Source organism: Electrophorus electricus, chromosome 15 (genome assembly GCF_041902795.1).
Source record: "Electrophorus electricus isolate QZ-2024a chromosome 15, ASM4190279v1, whole genome shotgun sequence".
NCBI lineage: Eukaryota > Metazoa > Chordata > Actinopteri > Gymnotiformes > Gymnotidae > Electrophorus > Electrophorus electricus.
Window position 1 is genome coordinate 462,501 of NC_137511.1, and position 18,688 is coordinate 481,188.

The window sequence follows — 18,688 nt, forward strand, 5'->3', positions numbered from 1 at the left end:
TAAGAGCAGACAAGGTAGAGGAGCAGGGACGTCAGACCATACCTGTCTCTTTAAAACCAAGTGTTTCCCCTTCCAGTACTTCAGCATCTGCAGTGACTGCAGGGTGCTGACAATATCCACAGGGTTCACAGCAGTTTCTTGGCTGATTTCTGAAAGGAAGAAGAGACGACAAATTACAGCACTCAGGCCACAGCCACTCACAGTCCAATCACTGTCAGATGTTCCTGAATTGTTCCTTCCTCTTTTGTCAAATCATGAATACTCATGGTCTCATGGTTCAAATCAGCTTGAGCTCTAAATCTACTTAACAGCAGTCAGATTCCTCCCTGGACTGTCTCTAGAGTCGGTTTCATGTGCTGAACACAACAAACACAGCAAACTTTGCTGCCTTTGTTTCCAAAAATGTGTCTGACAGTTTGTTGAGGAGTTTAATCAGGGGAATGTATCAGTCAGGACGACGCCACTGTCCTTACCTTTAATGGAGATCTCTTTGCCTTGAAAGTTGTGCATGTAGCGCAAGAGCACCTCCTTCCAGTAGCTGCGGTAGCTGATGAGGCCCAGGTCCGACAAAGGCCTCTCTGGAGAGCCCACCTTCTCCTCCACCTTGGAGAGCAGATAGCCTGCGGCAAACGCAAACAGACTTAAAATGTATTCAGATTCAAATGGACAGTGATTCATGCTGCCAACACAGACCGTGTCCAGCAGGAGGTGATTTACAAAAACTCTAAAGAAACTAGTCACATCACCCGTGCCCCTGGCACACCTTCGTTAAAGTCATCTAATTAATAACAGAAAATAAAACTGAGAAAATAAAACTAACTGAAAGCATGAACTCAAATGGTACTGTAATATAACTAAAGGTAATGTGGAAAGATCACAAGTTCTCAAACCACCAGAAACAATGAAGTCGTGTGAACACTCACTGAAATCAATTAACATCTTGCCGTAGCCCTGCCTCATGTACTGTGGCATGGTCAGAATGCATGACACGTTGTAGTTCAGGAAGGAGTTCTTCTCCTGTAGGGACAAAGTAAGCAAGTAATTTAACGCCGTGCAGACCAGTATATCTGATGTGTCGTATCAAGTAAATGCTGAATCGGTAGCTAATGTCTGAAAACCTCGACACCTTTGAGAAGTACCCCACCAGATGGCAACCGGTGTTGTCGGCTTCTGTCATTACGTAAAAGAGGAAGGGTTCGACGTCATAGTACAGCGTCTTATGGTCCAGAAACAGCTTGGCCAGCAAACACAGGTTCTGGCAGTAGATCTATCAAACGGAAGCCAAATGAGATTGTTGTTAGGCATATGACCAGAAACACCTGTTTTTCTTTAGTAAGTCCAGGTGCTGTGCAGACATGTAAATTGACTAGAATCAGTGCACACCTTGTTCTTCTTCCCATCCACTTCAAATACAGAGATGGCTCCTTTCCTGTACACCTCGTCTCCCGGTGGGTGTTTCCACACACATTTGGCCTGTGTGGTTCAAACAAATTCAAGAGAAGAAGCTGCTTGTGAAACATCATGCAGAACAAAGCTTCATTTTATTTGTCAAAACACATTCACCAAGACTGGCCTACTGATGCCAACATGCACCTTTGTGTGTGTTCAGAACTCATGTAAACACCCAAAACTAACCCCTCCCGACAGGGACCTTTACAAAACACAAGCACTAATAATTATTCCCTTGAGCAGTCACAATAGTTTAAAGAAGCCAACATAGGGTTTACGAAGGAATGAGACTTGCAATAAGCAGTCAGGCTTATACCATGTGCCTGCGCAGAATAGTCTGGCTCTTCATGTACTTCAGGCAGAACTCGCAGACGTACAGACGGCCGAGGCGGGCATACTCTTCTGGGTAAGGAGAGTGGTACCAGGTGTCCAGTTCATAGCGACCAAATAAAATAGTCTTTATCATGTTGCTGCCCTCGGTGATCTGGCCCTGCATGCGTAGCTTCTCCTGAACAAAGTAATCAGGCCCACGCACACATCAGCACACACAAGGACTCACACTGAAATTTACAACTGCTATAAGGACGGGAGGTATGAAAAAATGTGACACCTCAGTAGCAATAAAAATACTTGTTTTCTCTTGTTAAAGCACAAGATCTATAGAGGAAAAATGAAAAAAACAAACAAACAAAAAACGGTATGGAAGAACCCTCTGTGTTCTCACCAAGTCTTCAGACGCCCTTGCTTGTGCTTTTCTAAACAGCTCGAGATCATATTCACTAGTGATGTTCTCCAACAGCGGCTCTCTCGTCATTCCATGAGCCTGCCTGTGCTCCTAGTACATAAACACATTCATACGCAACACACAGCAAACATACCAACATACCCCTTACAACACCCCCCCCCCATTACAAACATACCATGTACTTTTCTTTCTGCTCTTTAGTCAGTCCAGCATCCCTCCTCTTCCTCATCTCCTGGACTTTCTCCTTATACTTCACCTGTCTTGCAGTAGGTGCCTACAAACACAAACAAATATGACCTGCCAGCTTTATAAAGATTTAAACCCATTTAAACTTAGGTACCCTCAAGCATATTTTGAGCTCCCATAAGTTTCACCTTTCATTTTATGTAAAAAACAAAAACAAAAACAAAAAATTGGATTATTGGGATTACTTGCACCACATGAACTTTCAGAAGAAACAATCCCACAGTAAAGCACCCCCTTCTGGAGGAGCACAAGTACCTGGTGACGTGTAGCATGCCTGCTCTCTTCACTCTGACCTTGGCTGCGCTCATCGTCCTGCTTCTCTCGTTCAATGGCTTTTACCTTGACACAGGACAAAGAACACTAGCTAAAGTTGGCCTGGCCAGATCCAGAGTTAAGATAAGTTTCCCACCGAAAAAAAAAAAAAATATTACACATACTTTGCATTCATCTGCTGATAGGTTATGGTAGAGGGGACAACCAGATATTGAGAAGTGTCTTTCATGCTTTCCAGTTAAATGGCCTGTTTATATATAAAAAAAAAACAAAAAAAAAACACACACATACATACACATGAATATACTTCATATAAAACATTTTAAAAAACGCATACATGGTTTAACTAGTTCTCAAAATCTTTTTTGCAAATGTCCCTTTTTGAAACAAGTGTTCTGGATTCATTTTTGCTTAGTGTCAATTAAATTTACATATTTACACTTATGGCATTTAGCTGACATTTTTATCCAAAGCAACTTACAATTATATCTGAACACAACTTGAGTAATTGAGGGTTAAGGGTCATGCTCAGGGTCCAAACAGAGGCATATTGGCAGTGGTGGAAACTTGAATGGACTTGTTTACTAGTCAAGTACTTTAAACACTGAACTACCAATGCCCTAAATGGGTATTGTTCGACTCACCCAGTGAATTGCAGCCAGGCGTGGGGCACTTCATGTTAAAGTTGTAGCTCTCGTGAAAGCGCCGGCGCTTTGGCCTGTGGGAGGGATCACTGCCCGAATCCTTCTGGTCCTTTGCCATGCCCTCATCGTGGGATGCGTTGGGACTGGAGATGTCAATGTCGGATTCAGACGATGGGGCATTCCCTGTGGGAGTCCGGGGTGGAGACTCGTCCCTCTCTGCTAGTTGTTTCATGTCTGGTGGAGCATCTACATGGGGAGCAGTTACAAGCACATCCTTAGAAAACGATTAGACAAGAGGGTCTGAAGACAGTAAAATAGCTAAAAATTTATTTATACCTCTGTGAACAACAAGCTTTTTCTATTAATTATGCCAAGTATAAAAGCAACAATCAATTACTCTGCTCAAAAAATTAAGGGAACACAAATTAAACGTCAGATTCAAATTGAAAACCTTTACCAGGGGACTAGGGGATCAGCTTCTGGACAGTCTGTGGCACTTCTTGGAGGCGTCAGATGCACTGATACAGAATGTCCCAGAGAGTCTCGGTTGGATTGGGGAACATGAGGGCCAGTGAATGGCATCAATGTCTTTGTTATCCAGGAACTGCCTACACTCTGGCCACATGTAGCAGGGTATTGTCCTGCACTAGGAGAAACCCAGGGCGTACTGCACCAGCGTAAGGTCTGACAAAGGTTCTGAGGATTTCATCCCTGTTCCTAACAGCAGTCAGAGTACCATTGGCTTTCATGTGGAGGTTTGTGTGACCCAAGGATGTGCATCCGCAGACCATCACTGACACAGCCAAATTAGTCACGCTGAATGACATCATAGGTAGCATAACACCAATAGTGAACCTGGCAATTTCAGTGATCTTTGACGAATGCCAGGCGAGCTGTAACATCTCCTCGTGTAATATCCCATGTCGTGATATTATCTTCCATGCTCTTGAGACTGTGCTGGGAGATACAGCAAACCTTCTTGCAACACCATGTAGAGGTACCATGCCAGAGGAGCTGGACTACCTGTGCAACCTGAATGGCTGAATTGCTGTTGCCTCTCCAGTGTACCTGTTGTCACTTTCATTTGCACCGAAACAGGTGAAATTGACTCAATTCCTTATGCTTCCTACCCGGACAAATTGATATCTTTGAAGTTTAACTAACTGGGTGTTATACTGTAATGATTAAGAGTTCCCTTAATATTTTGAGCAGTGTACGTACATCAGGCAACACAGTTTAATGCTGCATGGACTGATGCTTAATACACACTAAGAAAAGCAAAGTCTTCATTATAAAAAGAAAGAAAGTGATGCAGACACTAAACACCACAATTAACTTTTTGGCTCACAATTCATACACATTAGACAGTAACGCCTTTGTAATCACCAGCTATGTAATGTGTACATGTGCTTTATGCCTGACAAAACACACCCCACAGCCAATTTTCATGACTGATTTCAATCTTCATGAATTTGGAACTGGTGAGACAGTAAGCATATTTCTCTTACATTTTCTTTACAGGACCAAACACTAATATGCCATCAATAAACAAACAGAATGCATTTAAGTTGACAAAAGATGCCACTAGAAATATAAGAGATGCATGTTTATAAATAGATACACTGAAAATCATAACACTGTCAAACTTTTATTTTAAACAGATACTTCATATATGTATAACTATATTTGAAACATTTTCACGTTGGACGTTAACTTTTTGAACAATCAAAATTTGCAGACATCTAGCATTAGTGGACCCTCCGTGTTTACCCTGAGAGCTCTGACTGAGGCGGAGGGATGCCCTGGTCAGCCGCGTGCTGCTGCGGGAGCTGTCCGTTTTCTCGTGGTCTGCAGAGTCATCTGAATCTGCAGTCCCATCTGAACTACTCCCAGCGGTTCTCTGCAAACAAACCATTGAGGACGATTTCACACCCCTTTTATTTCCTCGACTTTATCTACAACTTAATTTTCCACTGGCAGCAGCTGTTTCCTGTGATACAAACAGCTCAGAGCTGGCAGTGCACACACGGCCACCAGATATCTGCCATACTATCTGTCATCTGTTATCCTGAGTGAATTTGAGCTTCGTTTTTAATGCATGCTCCAAGTTAGCACAAACTCTTCACTTTTAGTGAAGCTAGCTGGAGGTTTTCGGGATGCCAGATAGGCGGCTAGCTACGCTCATTCCAGGACTTTTTGAGGGTTAGCCTTAAAAATTACTCAGATTTTACCGCGCAGGTTACAGAAAACATATTCTATAAATGTGCGTATGAACTTCACCTGCCATGTGCCATGAGTTTGGCCTTTCAAACAAACGACTTGGCCATTAAGAAGCTAAGCTAGCAGAACGCGGCAGCTAACGCCAGCTGGAGCAGGACACAGTGGACCAGGAGCGAAAATATAGTTAGCCAATATAATATGGACCGAACTGAACAAGACAGCGAACAGCCAGCCAGCCAGCTACCCTAGTGAAGTAGCACCTGGAGACAGGTAAGACGGCTCAGACGGGTGAGACAGAGCAGCCCTGGAGGGCAGTAGCCCAGCTAATCCTGTCAGCTAGCGTAGCTACACCAGTAGTTTACTAAACCACACAAGCTTCCTACGCTGCTCTTACCTTTTTACGAGGCATACCTCTGCGAAGTTATCCTGCTTGCACTCACCAACAAATAATGTACACCGCCCTGTGTATTAATGAAGCGTACACTTATTTTAAACGCATTAGTTATCTGGCTAGCCTGCTAGCCTGGACAACAATGGGCTCGCTCGCGCGCCACATTTTTCCGATTGTAACCAAGACAGGAAATTACGTTTTTCGGAAGATGCAAGCACACATAACTGCCCCACCAGCAGATGGCGCTGCACACTTTTATAGACTTTTATACAGCAGACGTCCAGTCACTTTATAAGGCCGTACAATAAATTACCAATATGTTTCGTTCTTTTTAATATACATTATATTTTCGTTCTTTTTAATATATATATATATATATATATATATATATATATATATATATATATATATATATATATATATATATATATATATATATATATATATATATATATAGTGCCTATGACTAAGAGGTACCCTAAAAATTATTTTCTTAATTTATTATTTTTTTACTGGGCCCAGTGTGATATTTTTGTGTTTGTGCTATATTTTGTGTTCTGCCAGGTTTCTGGAAGATTCCCCATCCCCGCACCAATTAGAGCAGGGTGAGGTGACCTAACAGCAGAAGGAAAATTCTGTGATTTTCCAGAGTGTTCCACTGACAGCCTTAAAATGGGAACAGGGTGGAGGGGGAGAGGAAGGTATGTTCCTCCCCTAGCAGCTGATACCATCCACTCTAAAAATAGTCACTGAGTTACCCAGATCATCCCCACTCCCCACCCGCCTGCCCGCCCACCCACCTACCCACACACACACACACACACACACACACACACACACACACACACACACACACACACACACACACACACACACACACACGAACAAACGAAGACACTGGGCACTCATTTGTCTGTGAGCACCCGCTGTTCCAGCACCCAAGTCCTGAAAACTGAATCGCAAAATAAAGATACAAAAATACCAAGGACGTTTACTACAAAGGATAACTTTGAGAAGAATCAAGATGCCAAAGATAGTCAGGCCCAATGACTGGTAGGTGTGAGCATAGATTCTTGTTTGTAAGAGTGGACACTCCATGCCTGTTTGACTCCATGTGCTTTGCCTACAGGAACTGTAAGAACACAAATGAACTGATTACAGTAATTTATATATATCACATTGCATTTGAACTAAAAGCATAATGTTTTGAAAGGTTTTAATGATGCGTCAAGTATACATGGTTTTGACTCGCTTTTTTAATGTCAAAAGTCATCCAGCCAAAACACTATGGTATGACCGCAAAAAGTATCTTACTGTGAACTTCGTGGTTCAGAACGCAAAGGATGTTCAAGTTGACATTCAGGATACTAAAATGATCTTAAGGTGAGACACTCTTGTTACTGTCACTATTAACGTATGTTGAAACCCAAAGAACCACATAGGTTGCGATTACAATAACATTTGTGATCCTTTTAAAAAATGTATTGCTTCTCTGTTTTGCAGCTGTAAAGATGTTGATGACAACAACATCTATAATGAGATTGAATTTTATGATCGAGTGCATAAAAACGTAAGTTCACAGTGCTGTTCTTTACAGCTCTGTGGAATCTGACAATACTTCATGTATATCATGTGATCAGTCTATTCTATAAGAGATGCTAAATGCTAATTGCTATAAGGGAACATTTGTTATATCCTGTTTAATCTACTTGTTATATGATCTTTGTTATGCACAAACTCTTACCAGTCTTACTAGATCTACATTTTTATTTTGTAATGTTACTTTAGATAGTAACTTTTTTTCAACAAGTTTACACAAATCACACAAAAGCAACATAATAGTTAGTCACACGAGCTGCTCAGCGCCTTCAGTGTAGCTTTGGCTCTCAAAAGGTTTGTCTTTTGTAAGGTTAGCTTTTGAAATGTTTTCAGTTATATGGCTGAGTTGAGCAGCTTTTTCTGTTACTGTCTGTAGGACTCCAGGGAGAAGGTACTAGATCGTACCATTAATGTTTTGATCCGGAAATGGAAGGACAATGTACCATGGCCTCGTCTCACCAAAGACACAGCTAAGGTAACGCTCACCATTGGGGCCTGCCTTCTGCCATGTTTGATGATCACAAATACTAGTATGAATGTGGTCTGTGTATTAGATATAATATCTCCGTATATAGACCTTTAAACATTGTACTTTTCATCCTCCTATTACACCAAGAAAAGATGAATACTCTGTAGTTAGTTGTTTGAATATGTGTGTATTATAACCCACATCAAAAGCATAATCAGAATGATCAATATGGGTTAACGTCTTGCAAACAAAGTGACTAAAATTCTGCAAAAGATGCAGCATTCTTCAAGCACTCTGCTCTCCCCGTCCCCCCAGCCAGCCTGGTTATCAGTAGACTTTGATAACTGGAGAGACTGGGAACATGAGGAGGAAGATGGCATGGCTGAGTATGAACAGTATATGGATGTGAGTACATTCTAACGCACAAACCACATTAAACACACACTTTATTAGACACCTTGATTAAATAGGACCAACACTGTATGTGTTGACATGTAGATTATTGTCTTGAATGATTTGTATCAGTATACAAATAATTCATGAGTAGCCACAGAACTGCCCGAATAAAATCCCCCAAACAGTCATGTGGTCAGAAAATGACCACTGATCAAAGGGGTAGAGAGGGGATAGGCTGCAGTCTGTAACTATGTTTTTAAAATCCACCAATAAGAAGTCATTACATAATGAGACGGTCAGTGAGTGCAGCTAATTTGAATGCCAAGTCAGCATGAAACCTGCAACTTTCATACTGATATTCATTTATACAAACCCACATCCTCTTGTTCGTATGATACGGTGGTACATTAAATATAAACTTAATGCAAATATTTGCTATATTTAGCTCATGGTTTCTCTTTTTGAAATGTAGATGCTTTCAGATATGAAAAAGAAAGGCGAGCCTCCCAGCATGGATGACCTTGATGACCTTGTAAGTATATCAGATGATGACTTAACACACAAAGTATATTTCTAGAGCTTCATATGAATTATTGAATGTGTTGCTTCTTAATGCATGCTTATCTTTTCAGAGTGACTGAGAAAATACATTTTCCAAGGTAAATCTTTATTGCAGTGTAACCTGAATACAGAGTGTATTATTCATTAAACTTAAATATTTCTTAAGTTTATTTGGGAATATTTCCATTTAGCTTACATATCTTTCTTGTTCCCTCCTAAAAGGTCAGATTGCTGTGGAAAAAAGCGGAATAAAAATTTATGTGTTATTTGTTTTCTACTCTTTGTGTAGCAGAAATGTTTCAGTTGTCAGTAAGTTGTTAATATTATGCATATCTGATCACTTGTTAAATATATTTTTCCATCCTAAAGCTTTGTAAGGACATTTGGTTTATATAATAAATGCATATGTTGTTCAGGTGTACATGCTACTTACAATCCAAAAAAGAAAATATCCCACACTTTGTAAAATAATTTAATATGTATTGTGTTACCATGAAACAAAAAGATGAAAGTAAAAACATACCTTTGTTGTAATAAAAAGCTTATCCTAGGATCTGTCAGTGTTGAAAGTCTGCCATGCACAGCATCCAGCAGTGTGACACATCGGTCTGTGTTGCTCAACTGCCCTTTTGTATCTTAGATTGTACTATCGTGCTTCCGAATACGTCAGTTCATGAAGGTGAGTCACCTCACTGTGCTGGAGGAGGCCAGACGCATGTTAACGTGGGCTTGTCAGTGTGTGTCAAGCACAAATTTACACTGAAATTCAACCGAGTGAAAATAGCGCCCCGTTTCACTCCACAGATCAGAGTTCATTGATCAGAGTGTAATAAGGCAATAAGGTGCACAAAGAGGAAAATACGTTGAGGAGAGAATGGAAAGGGCAGTGGACATGTAACACAAGGCTGAGAGACTGACTGTAATGTAATCATGCAACCTCTGTAAAACATCCTCTCTATGTCTTATTTACACCTACAGAAAGTAATAAGGAATTCTATAGAACAAATGCTGAATTCTGGAGTAGCGTTATTAGGACGTCTAACCACAACATGCTCAGTGACATGCCTTATCTGGTTGTCACTAACCCAATAATATTTTTTTGTATGTTTTAAAGCAGTTGATTTTGGACAATTCATGTTAAGCACATAAGCTTCGTGCAGAAGTGAAAACACTGATAAGCTTGCTTACGCACATCATGACGTAGCAGGCATGAAGACAGGTACTCTAGGCCACCAGTGGGACAAACAAAATGTCCTGTCCTTTGGTCTTCTAAGCCCTGACCCCAAGATGACCCTTACCCCACTGCACACTTGCGCCCCCATGGGGAAGCAACAGTCAAACACAGTGAAGGTTTAGATAAATGGGTTAAGAGAACAAGACGTTGGTTAATATTTAATTGTGCTCAGCATAAGAATGCACCTGGAGTGGGGTTTACAAGGCAGCAAAAACATGTATGGATTCCAAGCAACATGAATTCTGAGCAATATTTTTTCCAACCACAAACAGCTAGTATGCACAACAGACAAAATGTATTAACTATAGAAGTTGTAAATGTTGACATAGATGTGCATATTAATAAAGTGACTACAGATCTAAAGACTTATTTGATTTGCTTTCCCCCCTTATTTTTGTATTTTTGCAAGTTCGCAATTTTTATTTGGAGGCATGTAAGTCAGAAAATTATTCAGAATTAGAATTAATAATGCTTATTATCTGCCAAAATTTGACAGACTCAATGTAGTATCAGTTTCAATGTAAGAATTACCATTTAACAATTTTTTTTACATTTTACTTTAGAGTACAAAATTATAAACCAAATATGTTAAATCAGGCCATTTGTACATTATATTATGCAGTTGTCCTACCCCCCCACCCACACAAATCACACACACACATATATATATATATATGAAGATGAGCCCAGGTGAGTAACTGTAGTGTACTGTAGTACACAGAGTTTCTAGATAAACACTTTGCTTGCACAGCTTATGAAGGACCTCTGTCCAAAACATTCTGTTTCTCTAAAAACTCTCTATATATAATATATAAAATTATATATATATATATATAATTGCAAGCATGGCCATCAGTCAGTGACATGAAAACTAATAGTTTTTTTTCGGACAGTTTCCTTTTCTGTCCAACAGGGGCAAAATAAGGCATTAGAATTAAAGAAAAAAAAAGTTGCAATAAAACATTAAAAAATGCTGGGAAATTTACTGTTATTTAAAAACATCTAACATAAAATTCCTGTGTGTGTTTAAACCATTTATCTCTTTAACAAACTTTCACCTGTAAAACCATGGTGACACTGACAGACTGCAAACAGTTTTTCAGGATACCACATCATTTTAGCATAGGTTGCATCTTTAAAAAGGTAAACATAATAAACTCTTTATAGGTAACCCTGAGCATTGCATTAAATCTAACAGTGAATGGAGCTGTAACATATGGATATGCATGGTCTTGGCAAGAATTAGTAACTCAGCAGTTGGGTACAGTACGGAACACCATGTGGTACATAGTCCAAAAGCTGATAGAAAGACCTTTGACCATGTTTTGTGAATGACAGAGTCATGTTTTAGTGAATGGATCAGTCTCATTCAGAACTACTGAGAGATAACCAGATACAAGTGGAGGTACTTTAACAGGACTTTTTTTTAAAACCAGTGACAAGATAAAGGCATGAAATGCAGTAATCTTGAAGCAAGAGGCTTGCAGTGAATACTTTGCATGTAGTGGAAAACCAATGCCATGTCTGCTGTATATCTTCAAAGTGTTCATTAAAAAGCTAATACAAAGATAAAATATGCATCATATATGTATCACTGGTGCAGACTGCAGTCCCATCCAGCTACAAATAAGTAAAATACTGAAGATCATGGGAAAAGATTTCAGACATTGCCTGTTTTGGACCAGGCTTAAGAAGGAGTTCCTGGTAGTGAGGAGGGAGATTTTTTTACTATATAAACCCTGTCCTGCATGTGGCCTATGAGGTATATGTAACAAATGAACTGAATTAAGCCAGAACTCAGACTTGAAAACAGTAATGGTGATACAGATCAGACTTTAAAACTTAATACCTCTCACTACCCATTTAGTTGCACTACTGCAATATTAAAAACGTAATCTATGTATTCTTTTTGTCATTGATTCCCAGTAAAAACCAGGACATGCCTCTTGGAACAAGTGTAGTGGGAACCAGCAGGGCGACAGTGCTCTTAGTGAATGAGAGAAGGTAGAAAAATACCTGGTTATTAGAAGAAAAGCTCAAAGAGTCCAGGAGCTGCAAAATAAACAATGATAGACCAATGCAGCCAATCCTGAAGGAGGCACTTCTGCTTTGCTTGTTCTTAGTGTAGCGAGGGGAGTGCAGCCCCAGGCCCAGACCAAACAGCGTGCCCATGTTGCGCAGCAGGCTGGCGAAGGGCGTGGTGTCCATGTGGACCCAAGCTGGGTTGACGCACCATTTCTGGGCTTTCTCAAGAGTCCAGAGCAGATCCACACCTACAGCCTTCAGGAGCATGTAGAAGCCCACAGCGAAAATAAGCAGGAACAGAGTGATGTTGAAGTACCTCTGAAGACTGGCATGGTAGATCCACTGCTGTCTTGAGAATATCTCAGCTACAATTATCCCTGGTATCAGAACCAGGATTAGGTTGAAGTTAGACATCCATTCAGTGGTACACAAGTCTCACAACTCCCAAATACTTTAAAAACAACAGTGTCATGTAGTGGCGATTACAAATAAGGCTGACCCACCTGAGATGACTCCACTTACAACCTGGTGTGGAAAGTGGGCAGCAACATAAACACGAGACATGCAGACCAGTAGCTCCACTAGACCCAACAGCATCCACAGCACCATCTGTAAACACCTGGTTGTCCACAACATGTCAGATAAGTATAACATTCAATCCAAAACAATTTGTTATATGTGTACATAATTCAGTGCAATACTTTCGTAGGAACAGTTCTAGAAAATGATAATCTGTGTTTCTGTAAAAATAATCGTTAAGTACCAAGTTCAGTTATTTATTATATTACTTTTGTACATGCTTGCCTTGAATGAAACACACCAAAAGAACTGAGTAGGAGGTTTTCTCTGGGCAGCAATGGATATCAGAGCTGTGACCATCACATACCCAACACCAGCAGATCCCATTGCATGACCAGAAGGACTTCCTGAAGAAGGGAAGCAATCCCAGTATTTTTCAAATTAGCTACAGTCTAATTGTTAACCTGTTAACCTCCAGAATAAATATTTTATATGCAAATGATTAGTCAGTGTCTTTTTCATCATAATTTAGACATACAAATAGCAATGCGAAGTGAGTAAACAGAGTAAACAGTAAACAGTAAATTGATCATTCAGTTCTCTTTTATAGGTAAGAATCATATAAACAATATGACAACAAATGCCTTATGCTACCGTCTCTCAGGATTAGATCAGGCATAAAGAAATCAATAGTACAGGCCAAAGGTTGGAATTGTACTCATAGTACTTGAAATCATGTTGAGAATCGTTTCTTATCAATCCCTTTGTAGTGTCTTAAATTCAAAGGTAGCCTTTGATTTAAACATTAGAATAATCTAGGGACAAATTCAGTGGGGCAAGGGAACTATAGTACTAATCAGTATAAATAAATACTGTAATGCTATTATGTATAATGAATTCTGATTTTTCTGAGTTATACCTGGTCCAGTTTCACATGTGATAGGAACTTGTCTGAGTGCAGGTACCCTTTCAGAGCCGTAAAACCTGGTCTCGTGAACCCACCAGTACGGCCTTTCTCCAGACAAAATCCTACAAGATGAAAACCAAAAGAGACCTTTTTCCTTCATGCATGTTATTATTCTAAGAACAATTTCATCAATATCACAAGCTGAAGAATTCATGTCTTTGCTAGCAATGTAAGTCACTTAAATTAAGAACAGATAGAAGAATGGTGTAAAAAAAAAGGCATTTTACCATTTTAGCACCAGATTAATCCAGTCCCCCACCACGGCCACCCAAATAAGCTTAATGCTAACATCTCTTTTCAGGTGGAACCAGATGGGGAAAAAGATGAAGAAGGTGGTATGGAGGTCAGCCACGGAAGAAACCAGCTGAAACCAGCTCTCATAGACACCATACTCTGTCTGCAAGTGGACAGCCAGGCTCACTCCCCAGCTGTGGAGCAGATCCATAACTATCTTGAGAGCTTCAGTTGGGAAACTGCCCAGCATGGGTCACGGGCACAGGGGTGTCCCCACGAGTGGGTGGTGGGGGCTGAGGGGGCAGGCTGTGGGCGCTTTGACTGATGGCGTGGTGTTGCCTCGATGTTCCCCTCTAGCCGGACTTTACTCAAGGCTGGACGGTCTTGTTTGCTGGACTTCTGTGGATATTCAGCAAGGGGCTTTGGGGCCTGTGACCTTTTGCTTGTCATGACGCTAATGGGGCTAATGGGGCTGATGGGGCAAATGCTGATAGCAAATCAGAGAGCACAGTGATTGGTTACGAGCTTAAACACACAGTGTATGACGTCATGAATGCAGACATAGTAAATGGCCATAGTAAACAGGCTTAAATCCGAGTGATTTTTATAAACAAATATGGATGATAATTAGTGTTATATTTACATTTATGGCATTTAGCAGACACACTTATTCAGAGAAACTTGCAAAAGTCCTTTAGTTGCTTAGCTAGTACAAATACATTAGAGTCCCAAAAATACTCTCAACAAAGACATTGAACCGAGTGTCAGTGTTGAAACCTAGAATGACAGACTCAGTAGAATACAACACAAGTCAAGAACAATTACTAAGCAAGACAGGTCAAGTGCAAATATAAAATCTTACAAGCTTGTTTTGATTTAATTAAAGGGCTTTTCAAAGAGATGAGTCTTCTGCCTATCTGAACACAGAGAGGGGCTCTTCGGATAGCCAGAGGAGATTCATTCCACCCACTGGCAGCTAGGATGCAGTCTTGATGCTTACCTTCCATGAATCTTGAATGATGCTGGGCTGTACTTGAAGCTTGAAGGATTCAAGGTACATATCAGGTTTTGACCATTGCTATAAAGTAGGAGGGAGCAGCTCCATTTTTGGCCTTGTAGGCAAGCATCAGAGTTTTAAATCTGATACAAGCAGTTACAGGAAGCCAGTGTAGTGAACGAACTAGAGGAAAGACATAGGAAAACCATAGCACTCCTGTGGTGAGTTTATTAGACTACTACATACACTGTATGTAAAATTTCATTTTACAGTGTGTAAAAATGCCTTAATTTAAACTGTCAGTTTCAGTATTCTTTGCAAAATCTCTTGTCCTAGTGAACTCCACAGTTTGTTAACATATAGTTCAATTTGTCTGAAATGACTCCCCTCCCCTGTTTATTTTCCCAAACAAAACAGAATGAAAATCAATGGTAACTGATTGTCAGAGAACTGTATTTGTTCTGTTCCAAATCCTCAATGTTTCTATCTTTTTTAGAACCCTATGCATAATACTTTTTAGAGGTGATGAATGAAATTCGAAAAGCATATAAAGGACTGAAAGAATGTGCATTATATGTACCAGATGCAACACCTTCCACCTGCAAATAATCAGGTAAATAACACAGTTAAAATTAGTTTGCACTTGCAGACTATATCTTTAGCGAATCAAAAAAAGTATAAAAATGTAGTTCAAACAGAAAGTGCTTTGCAAAAGCGCTAGACCTCTGCATTTGGAAAGATTTGACTGGCTATTTTTGACTATGATTTTTTTTTCATCATTTCTATGTCTTCTGTGCAAAATGGTGATCACCACTGACAAAATTCAGTTCCGTTTCAGATATTTGGATTTCTTAATAGCAGTTATGTAGCCACAGGAAGAAGCTGTGAAGTTTATATATTGAAAGTATGAAACTTTCTTCTTCTATGTAGGATTTGCATGACATTAATTGACTAATAATGATTCTATAACAGCAAATAGATATAATGTATATTATTATTACTATGTGTCACTCAAATAAATTGCAGAGCAACACATTAAATTATATTTACAAAGGAAAAAGCGTTTCTATTTGACAAATTCACTGTCCTTGTTTTTGAGTTCAGAGTGAGTTTGAACCCTGCCACGAACACCCATGCTTCTCTCAGCTTGTTTGTGTTCCCTCTCCTTTCCACAAACATACTGTTAACTGCACTGAACTTTTTTTTCTCTCTCCCCCCTCCCTTTGTGTTTTATTACACATGTGCAAGGTCCAAAGATCAGTCTTGTCCATGCGTCTGGGTGGTGGGCTTGCCGGTATAAAAACCAGAGCCAATGGGCTCCAGATAATCAGTTCTGTCTCAACAACAGATAGCTTTCTCCTAAGAGAAGATTCTGAGGATGAATACACTCATGGATGCCATGCATGGCTTTGGGGTGAGCACCACCCAGTATCTGCAGACCCACTATAGCGATGCCCAGGGCTGGTTCCTCTTCATCTCTTTTGCTGCAGACCTGCGCAACACTTTCTTTGTATTCTTCCCCATCTGGTTCCATCTGAGGGAATCTGTAGGCATCAAGCTCATCTGGGTGGCAGTGGTAGGAGACTGGCTCAACTTGGTCTTCAAATGGTAAATTAACAGTTTTTTATGATAATATTGGAAAATGTATTGTTGTATGTGTGGCATGAAATTCAATATATAAAAAAACACTTTTATGTCTCTCTTTTTTTTTGGCAACTTGTGAACCAAAGGATCCTGTTTGGAGAGCGTCCATACTGGTGGGTCCACGAGACACCCTACTATGGCAACATGTCTGTGCCACACATTGAGCAGTTTCCCATGACCTGTGAGACGGGGCCAGGTGCGTCTATATCACACTCACATGTCCCTCCCCTTTCCCTCTTTACTACACACAACACAACACTATCACATGGTATGCCACAAACAAGTCTTATTTAAGGTCTGGTCCCATATGAAATACACTTTACCATTTTTTCACTGGGACACTTTTTCACTGCAAATGGCTATAGAATGAGAAGCCAAACAGCATCATAACACCACACTGAGGGCCCATGCTTTGCTGATGTAGGTAGCCCATCTGGTCATGCTATGGGTGCTGCTGGCGTCTACTATGCCATGGTCACATCTATCCTCACCATCATGCTGAGCAAAAAGAAGACCTCATCCTCCAGGGCCCTGTAAGTCAGGCTTCAGTTAATACTAGTAACCATGTCAGAATAATCATTTCACATCATTTGGATCAGTCCTGAAGAGTTTGTTCTTATGTTATCCCCTTGGCCCATGTTAGGTTCTTACGAGGTTCCCTCTGGGCACTCTTCTGGACAGTGCAGATCTGCGTGTGTCTCTCAAGGGTCTTCATCGCTGCTCACTTCCCTCATCAAGTCATAGCTGGTGTTATAACAGGTCAGTCATAGCAACTTTAAATTGTTCCTTATAAGAAGGACCTAGAAGCAAAGTGAGTTTAAGGTCAGGCTGTTTAAAAATCCAATACCATTTTCATCACAGGAATGATTGTGGCTGAAATCTTCAACAGACAGCAGTGGATCTACCATGCCAATTTACAGAACTACTTCAACATCACTCTGTTGCTCCTGTCCTTCGCTGTGGGCTTCTACGTGCTCCTGAAGGCTGTAGGTGTGGATCTGCTCTGGACCCTTGAGAAAGCCCAGAAATGGTGCATCAACCCAGCTTGGGTTCACATGGACACTACGCCCTTTGCCAGCCTGCTGCGCAACATGGGCACGCTGTTTGGTCTGGGCCTGGGGCTGCACTCCCCTCTCTACACTGAGAACAAGCAGAGCAGCAGCACCCCCTTCAGGATTGGCTCCATTATCAGTTCTCTTCTTCTGCTACACCTCTTTGACTCCATCAAGCCGCCAACCCACATGGCTGCGCTCTTCTACCTGCTCTCGTTCTGCAAGAGTGCTACTGTCCCCTTGGCCACTGTCAGCATCATTCCATACTGTGTGTCTGGAGCCCTGAGCTTACCAAACAAGAAACAGCTCTAAGATCAGGAAAAAACTTTAGAAGAACAAGGCTGACAAGGCTAACATGAACCATAAGCAGTATTTCCAGGTGCTTCGTTGTCAACAATAGCAAGCTCAACTACAAATACCAGTTTGTACCTGTATTATTTGACACAGCTGCATTGAGTATATGTTCAAAAGTCTTTGTTTCCCATCCAGGTATAAGCCATCTAAGCACTGTAAAATGACATTTATTGCTCATGATAATGGTGGGGTATTTTGTTTGAGATTAGTTTTATTTAATCTCATAATTTATGTCTTAGTGCCCATGTACTGAGAATAGGCTTGGCCTCTAACCCAAGCATACAAAAGCATTTGTTTTAGGTGAGGTTCATTTTTGAGAACTAATATGTGAAATATTAAGTGAAATGCAGCATTTCCCTTAAGAGTCCAAGAGAACATGCTGCCTTCACCTAGAATGATGTATTTTTTGTCTTTATATGAATGGCTCTGAGTGCTACATGTGCTTTCTGTAAAATTCTATTTTTGAAAATTTTCATTTTTAATAAAATATTTAAAATATGCAAAAGGACTTTTTGTTTCTTTCTACTTCCATGTCATTCTTAGAGGCATATTGAGTCAAGATATACATGAAAAATCCAATTATGATACATAAATAACTCATCACTATTGAAACCGCTACAATTACAGTGCCTGCTGTCTGTGACAAATTACACTGTTACACACCTTCAG

The 18,688-nt window shown here is 40.4% G+C and overlaps 4 protein-coding genes across 8 annotated transcripts in view; 2 read left to right on the forward strand and 2 right to left on the reverse strand.

Moving 5' to 3' along the window:
• The window catches only part of kat7b (K(lysine) acetyltransferase 7b), a 6,892-nt gene extending 751 nt beyond the window's left edge, over positions 1–6,141 (reverse strand). Inside the window, exons 1-13 of one of the 3 annotated variants that reach the window (XM_027009455.3) lie at positions 5,972–6,141; positions 5,128–5,257; positions 3,358–3,603; positions 2,878–2,960; positions 2,696–2,779; positions 2,370–2,468; positions 2,174–2,284; positions 1,766–1,957; positions 1,384–1,473; positions 1,127–1,267; positions 924–1,017; positions 474–620; positions 43–149 (exon numbers count right to left, since the gene is read on the reverse strand). In XM_027009455.3, the coding sequence (XP_026865256.2) occupies positions 43–149; positions 474–620; positions 924–1,017; positions 1,127–1,267; positions 1,384–1,473; positions 1,766–1,957; positions 2,174–2,284; positions 2,370–2,468; positions 2,696–2,779; positions 2,878–2,960; positions 3,358–3,603; positions 5,128–5,257; positions 5,972–5,986 (1,539 nt within the window). In that variant the 5' untranslated portion in view covers positions 5,987–6,141. The other 2 variants (XM_027009457.3, XM_027009458.3) reach the window with 2 other exon arrangements.
• Positions 6,142–6,795: 654 nt separating this feature from the next.
• On the forward strand, positions 6,796–9,546 carry ptges3l (prostaglandin E synthase 3 like). 2 transcript variants are annotated; one of them, XM_081697213.1, is made up of 8 exons: positions 6,796–7,021; positions 7,238–7,351; positions 7,472–7,538; positions 7,944–8,042; positions 8,352–8,441; positions 8,905–8,964; positions 9,065–9,091; positions 9,221–9,546. In XM_081697213.1, the coding sequence occupies exons 1-7, from the start codon at positions 6,993–6,995 to the stop codon at positions 9,071–9,073; spliced, it is 468 nt and encodes a 155-aa protein (XP_081553339.1). In that variant the 5' UTR covers positions 6,796–6,992; the 3' UTR covers positions 9,074–9,091; positions 9,221–9,546. The 2 variants fall into 2 exon arrangements, with proteins under 2 accessions (XP_081553339.1, XP_026865226.1); XM_027009425.3 differs by having other exon boundaries at positions 6,799–7,021; positions 9,216–9,546.
• Positions 9,081–15,163, reverse strand: g6pc1a.1 (glucose-6-phosphatase catalytic subunit 1a, tandem duplicate 1). 2 transcript variants are annotated; one of them, XM_081697212.1, is made up of 7 exons: positions 13,966–15,163; positions 13,691–13,800; positions 13,073–13,178; positions 12,756–12,871; positions 12,244–12,629; positions 9,517–9,690; positions 9,081–9,224 (listed from the first exon to the last, which is right to left on the reverse strand). In XM_081697212.1, the coding sequence occupies exons 1-6, from the start codon at positions 14,220–14,222 to the stop codon at positions 9,640–9,642; spliced, it is 1,026 nt and encodes a 341-aa protein (XP_081553338.1). In that variant the 5' UTR covers positions 14,223–15,163; the 3' UTR covers positions 9,081–9,224; positions 9,517–9,639. The 2 variants fall into 2 exon arrangements, with proteins under 2 accessions (XP_081553338.1, XP_026865246.3); XM_027009445.3 differs by lacking the exons at positions 9,081–9,224; positions 9,517–9,690 and having other exon boundaries at positions 10,373–12,629; positions 13,966–14,459; positions 14,835–15,160.
• A 1,078-nt stretch (positions 15,164–16,241) lies between these two features.
• g6pc1a.2 (glucose-6-phosphatase catalytic subunit 1a, tandem duplicate 2) lies at positions 16,242–18,524 on the forward strand. The gene is made up of 5 exons (XM_027009435.3): positions 16,242–16,577; positions 16,700–16,809; positions 17,038–17,146; positions 17,257–17,372; positions 17,475–18,524. Exons 1-5 carry the CDS (start codon positions 16,348–16,350, stop codon positions 17,975–17,977), a joined length of 1,068 nt encoding a protein of 355 aa, XP_026865236.2. The 5' UTR covers positions 16,242–16,347; the 3' UTR covers positions 17,978–18,524.
• The last annotated feature ends 164 nt before the right edge of the window (positions 18,525–18,688 follow it).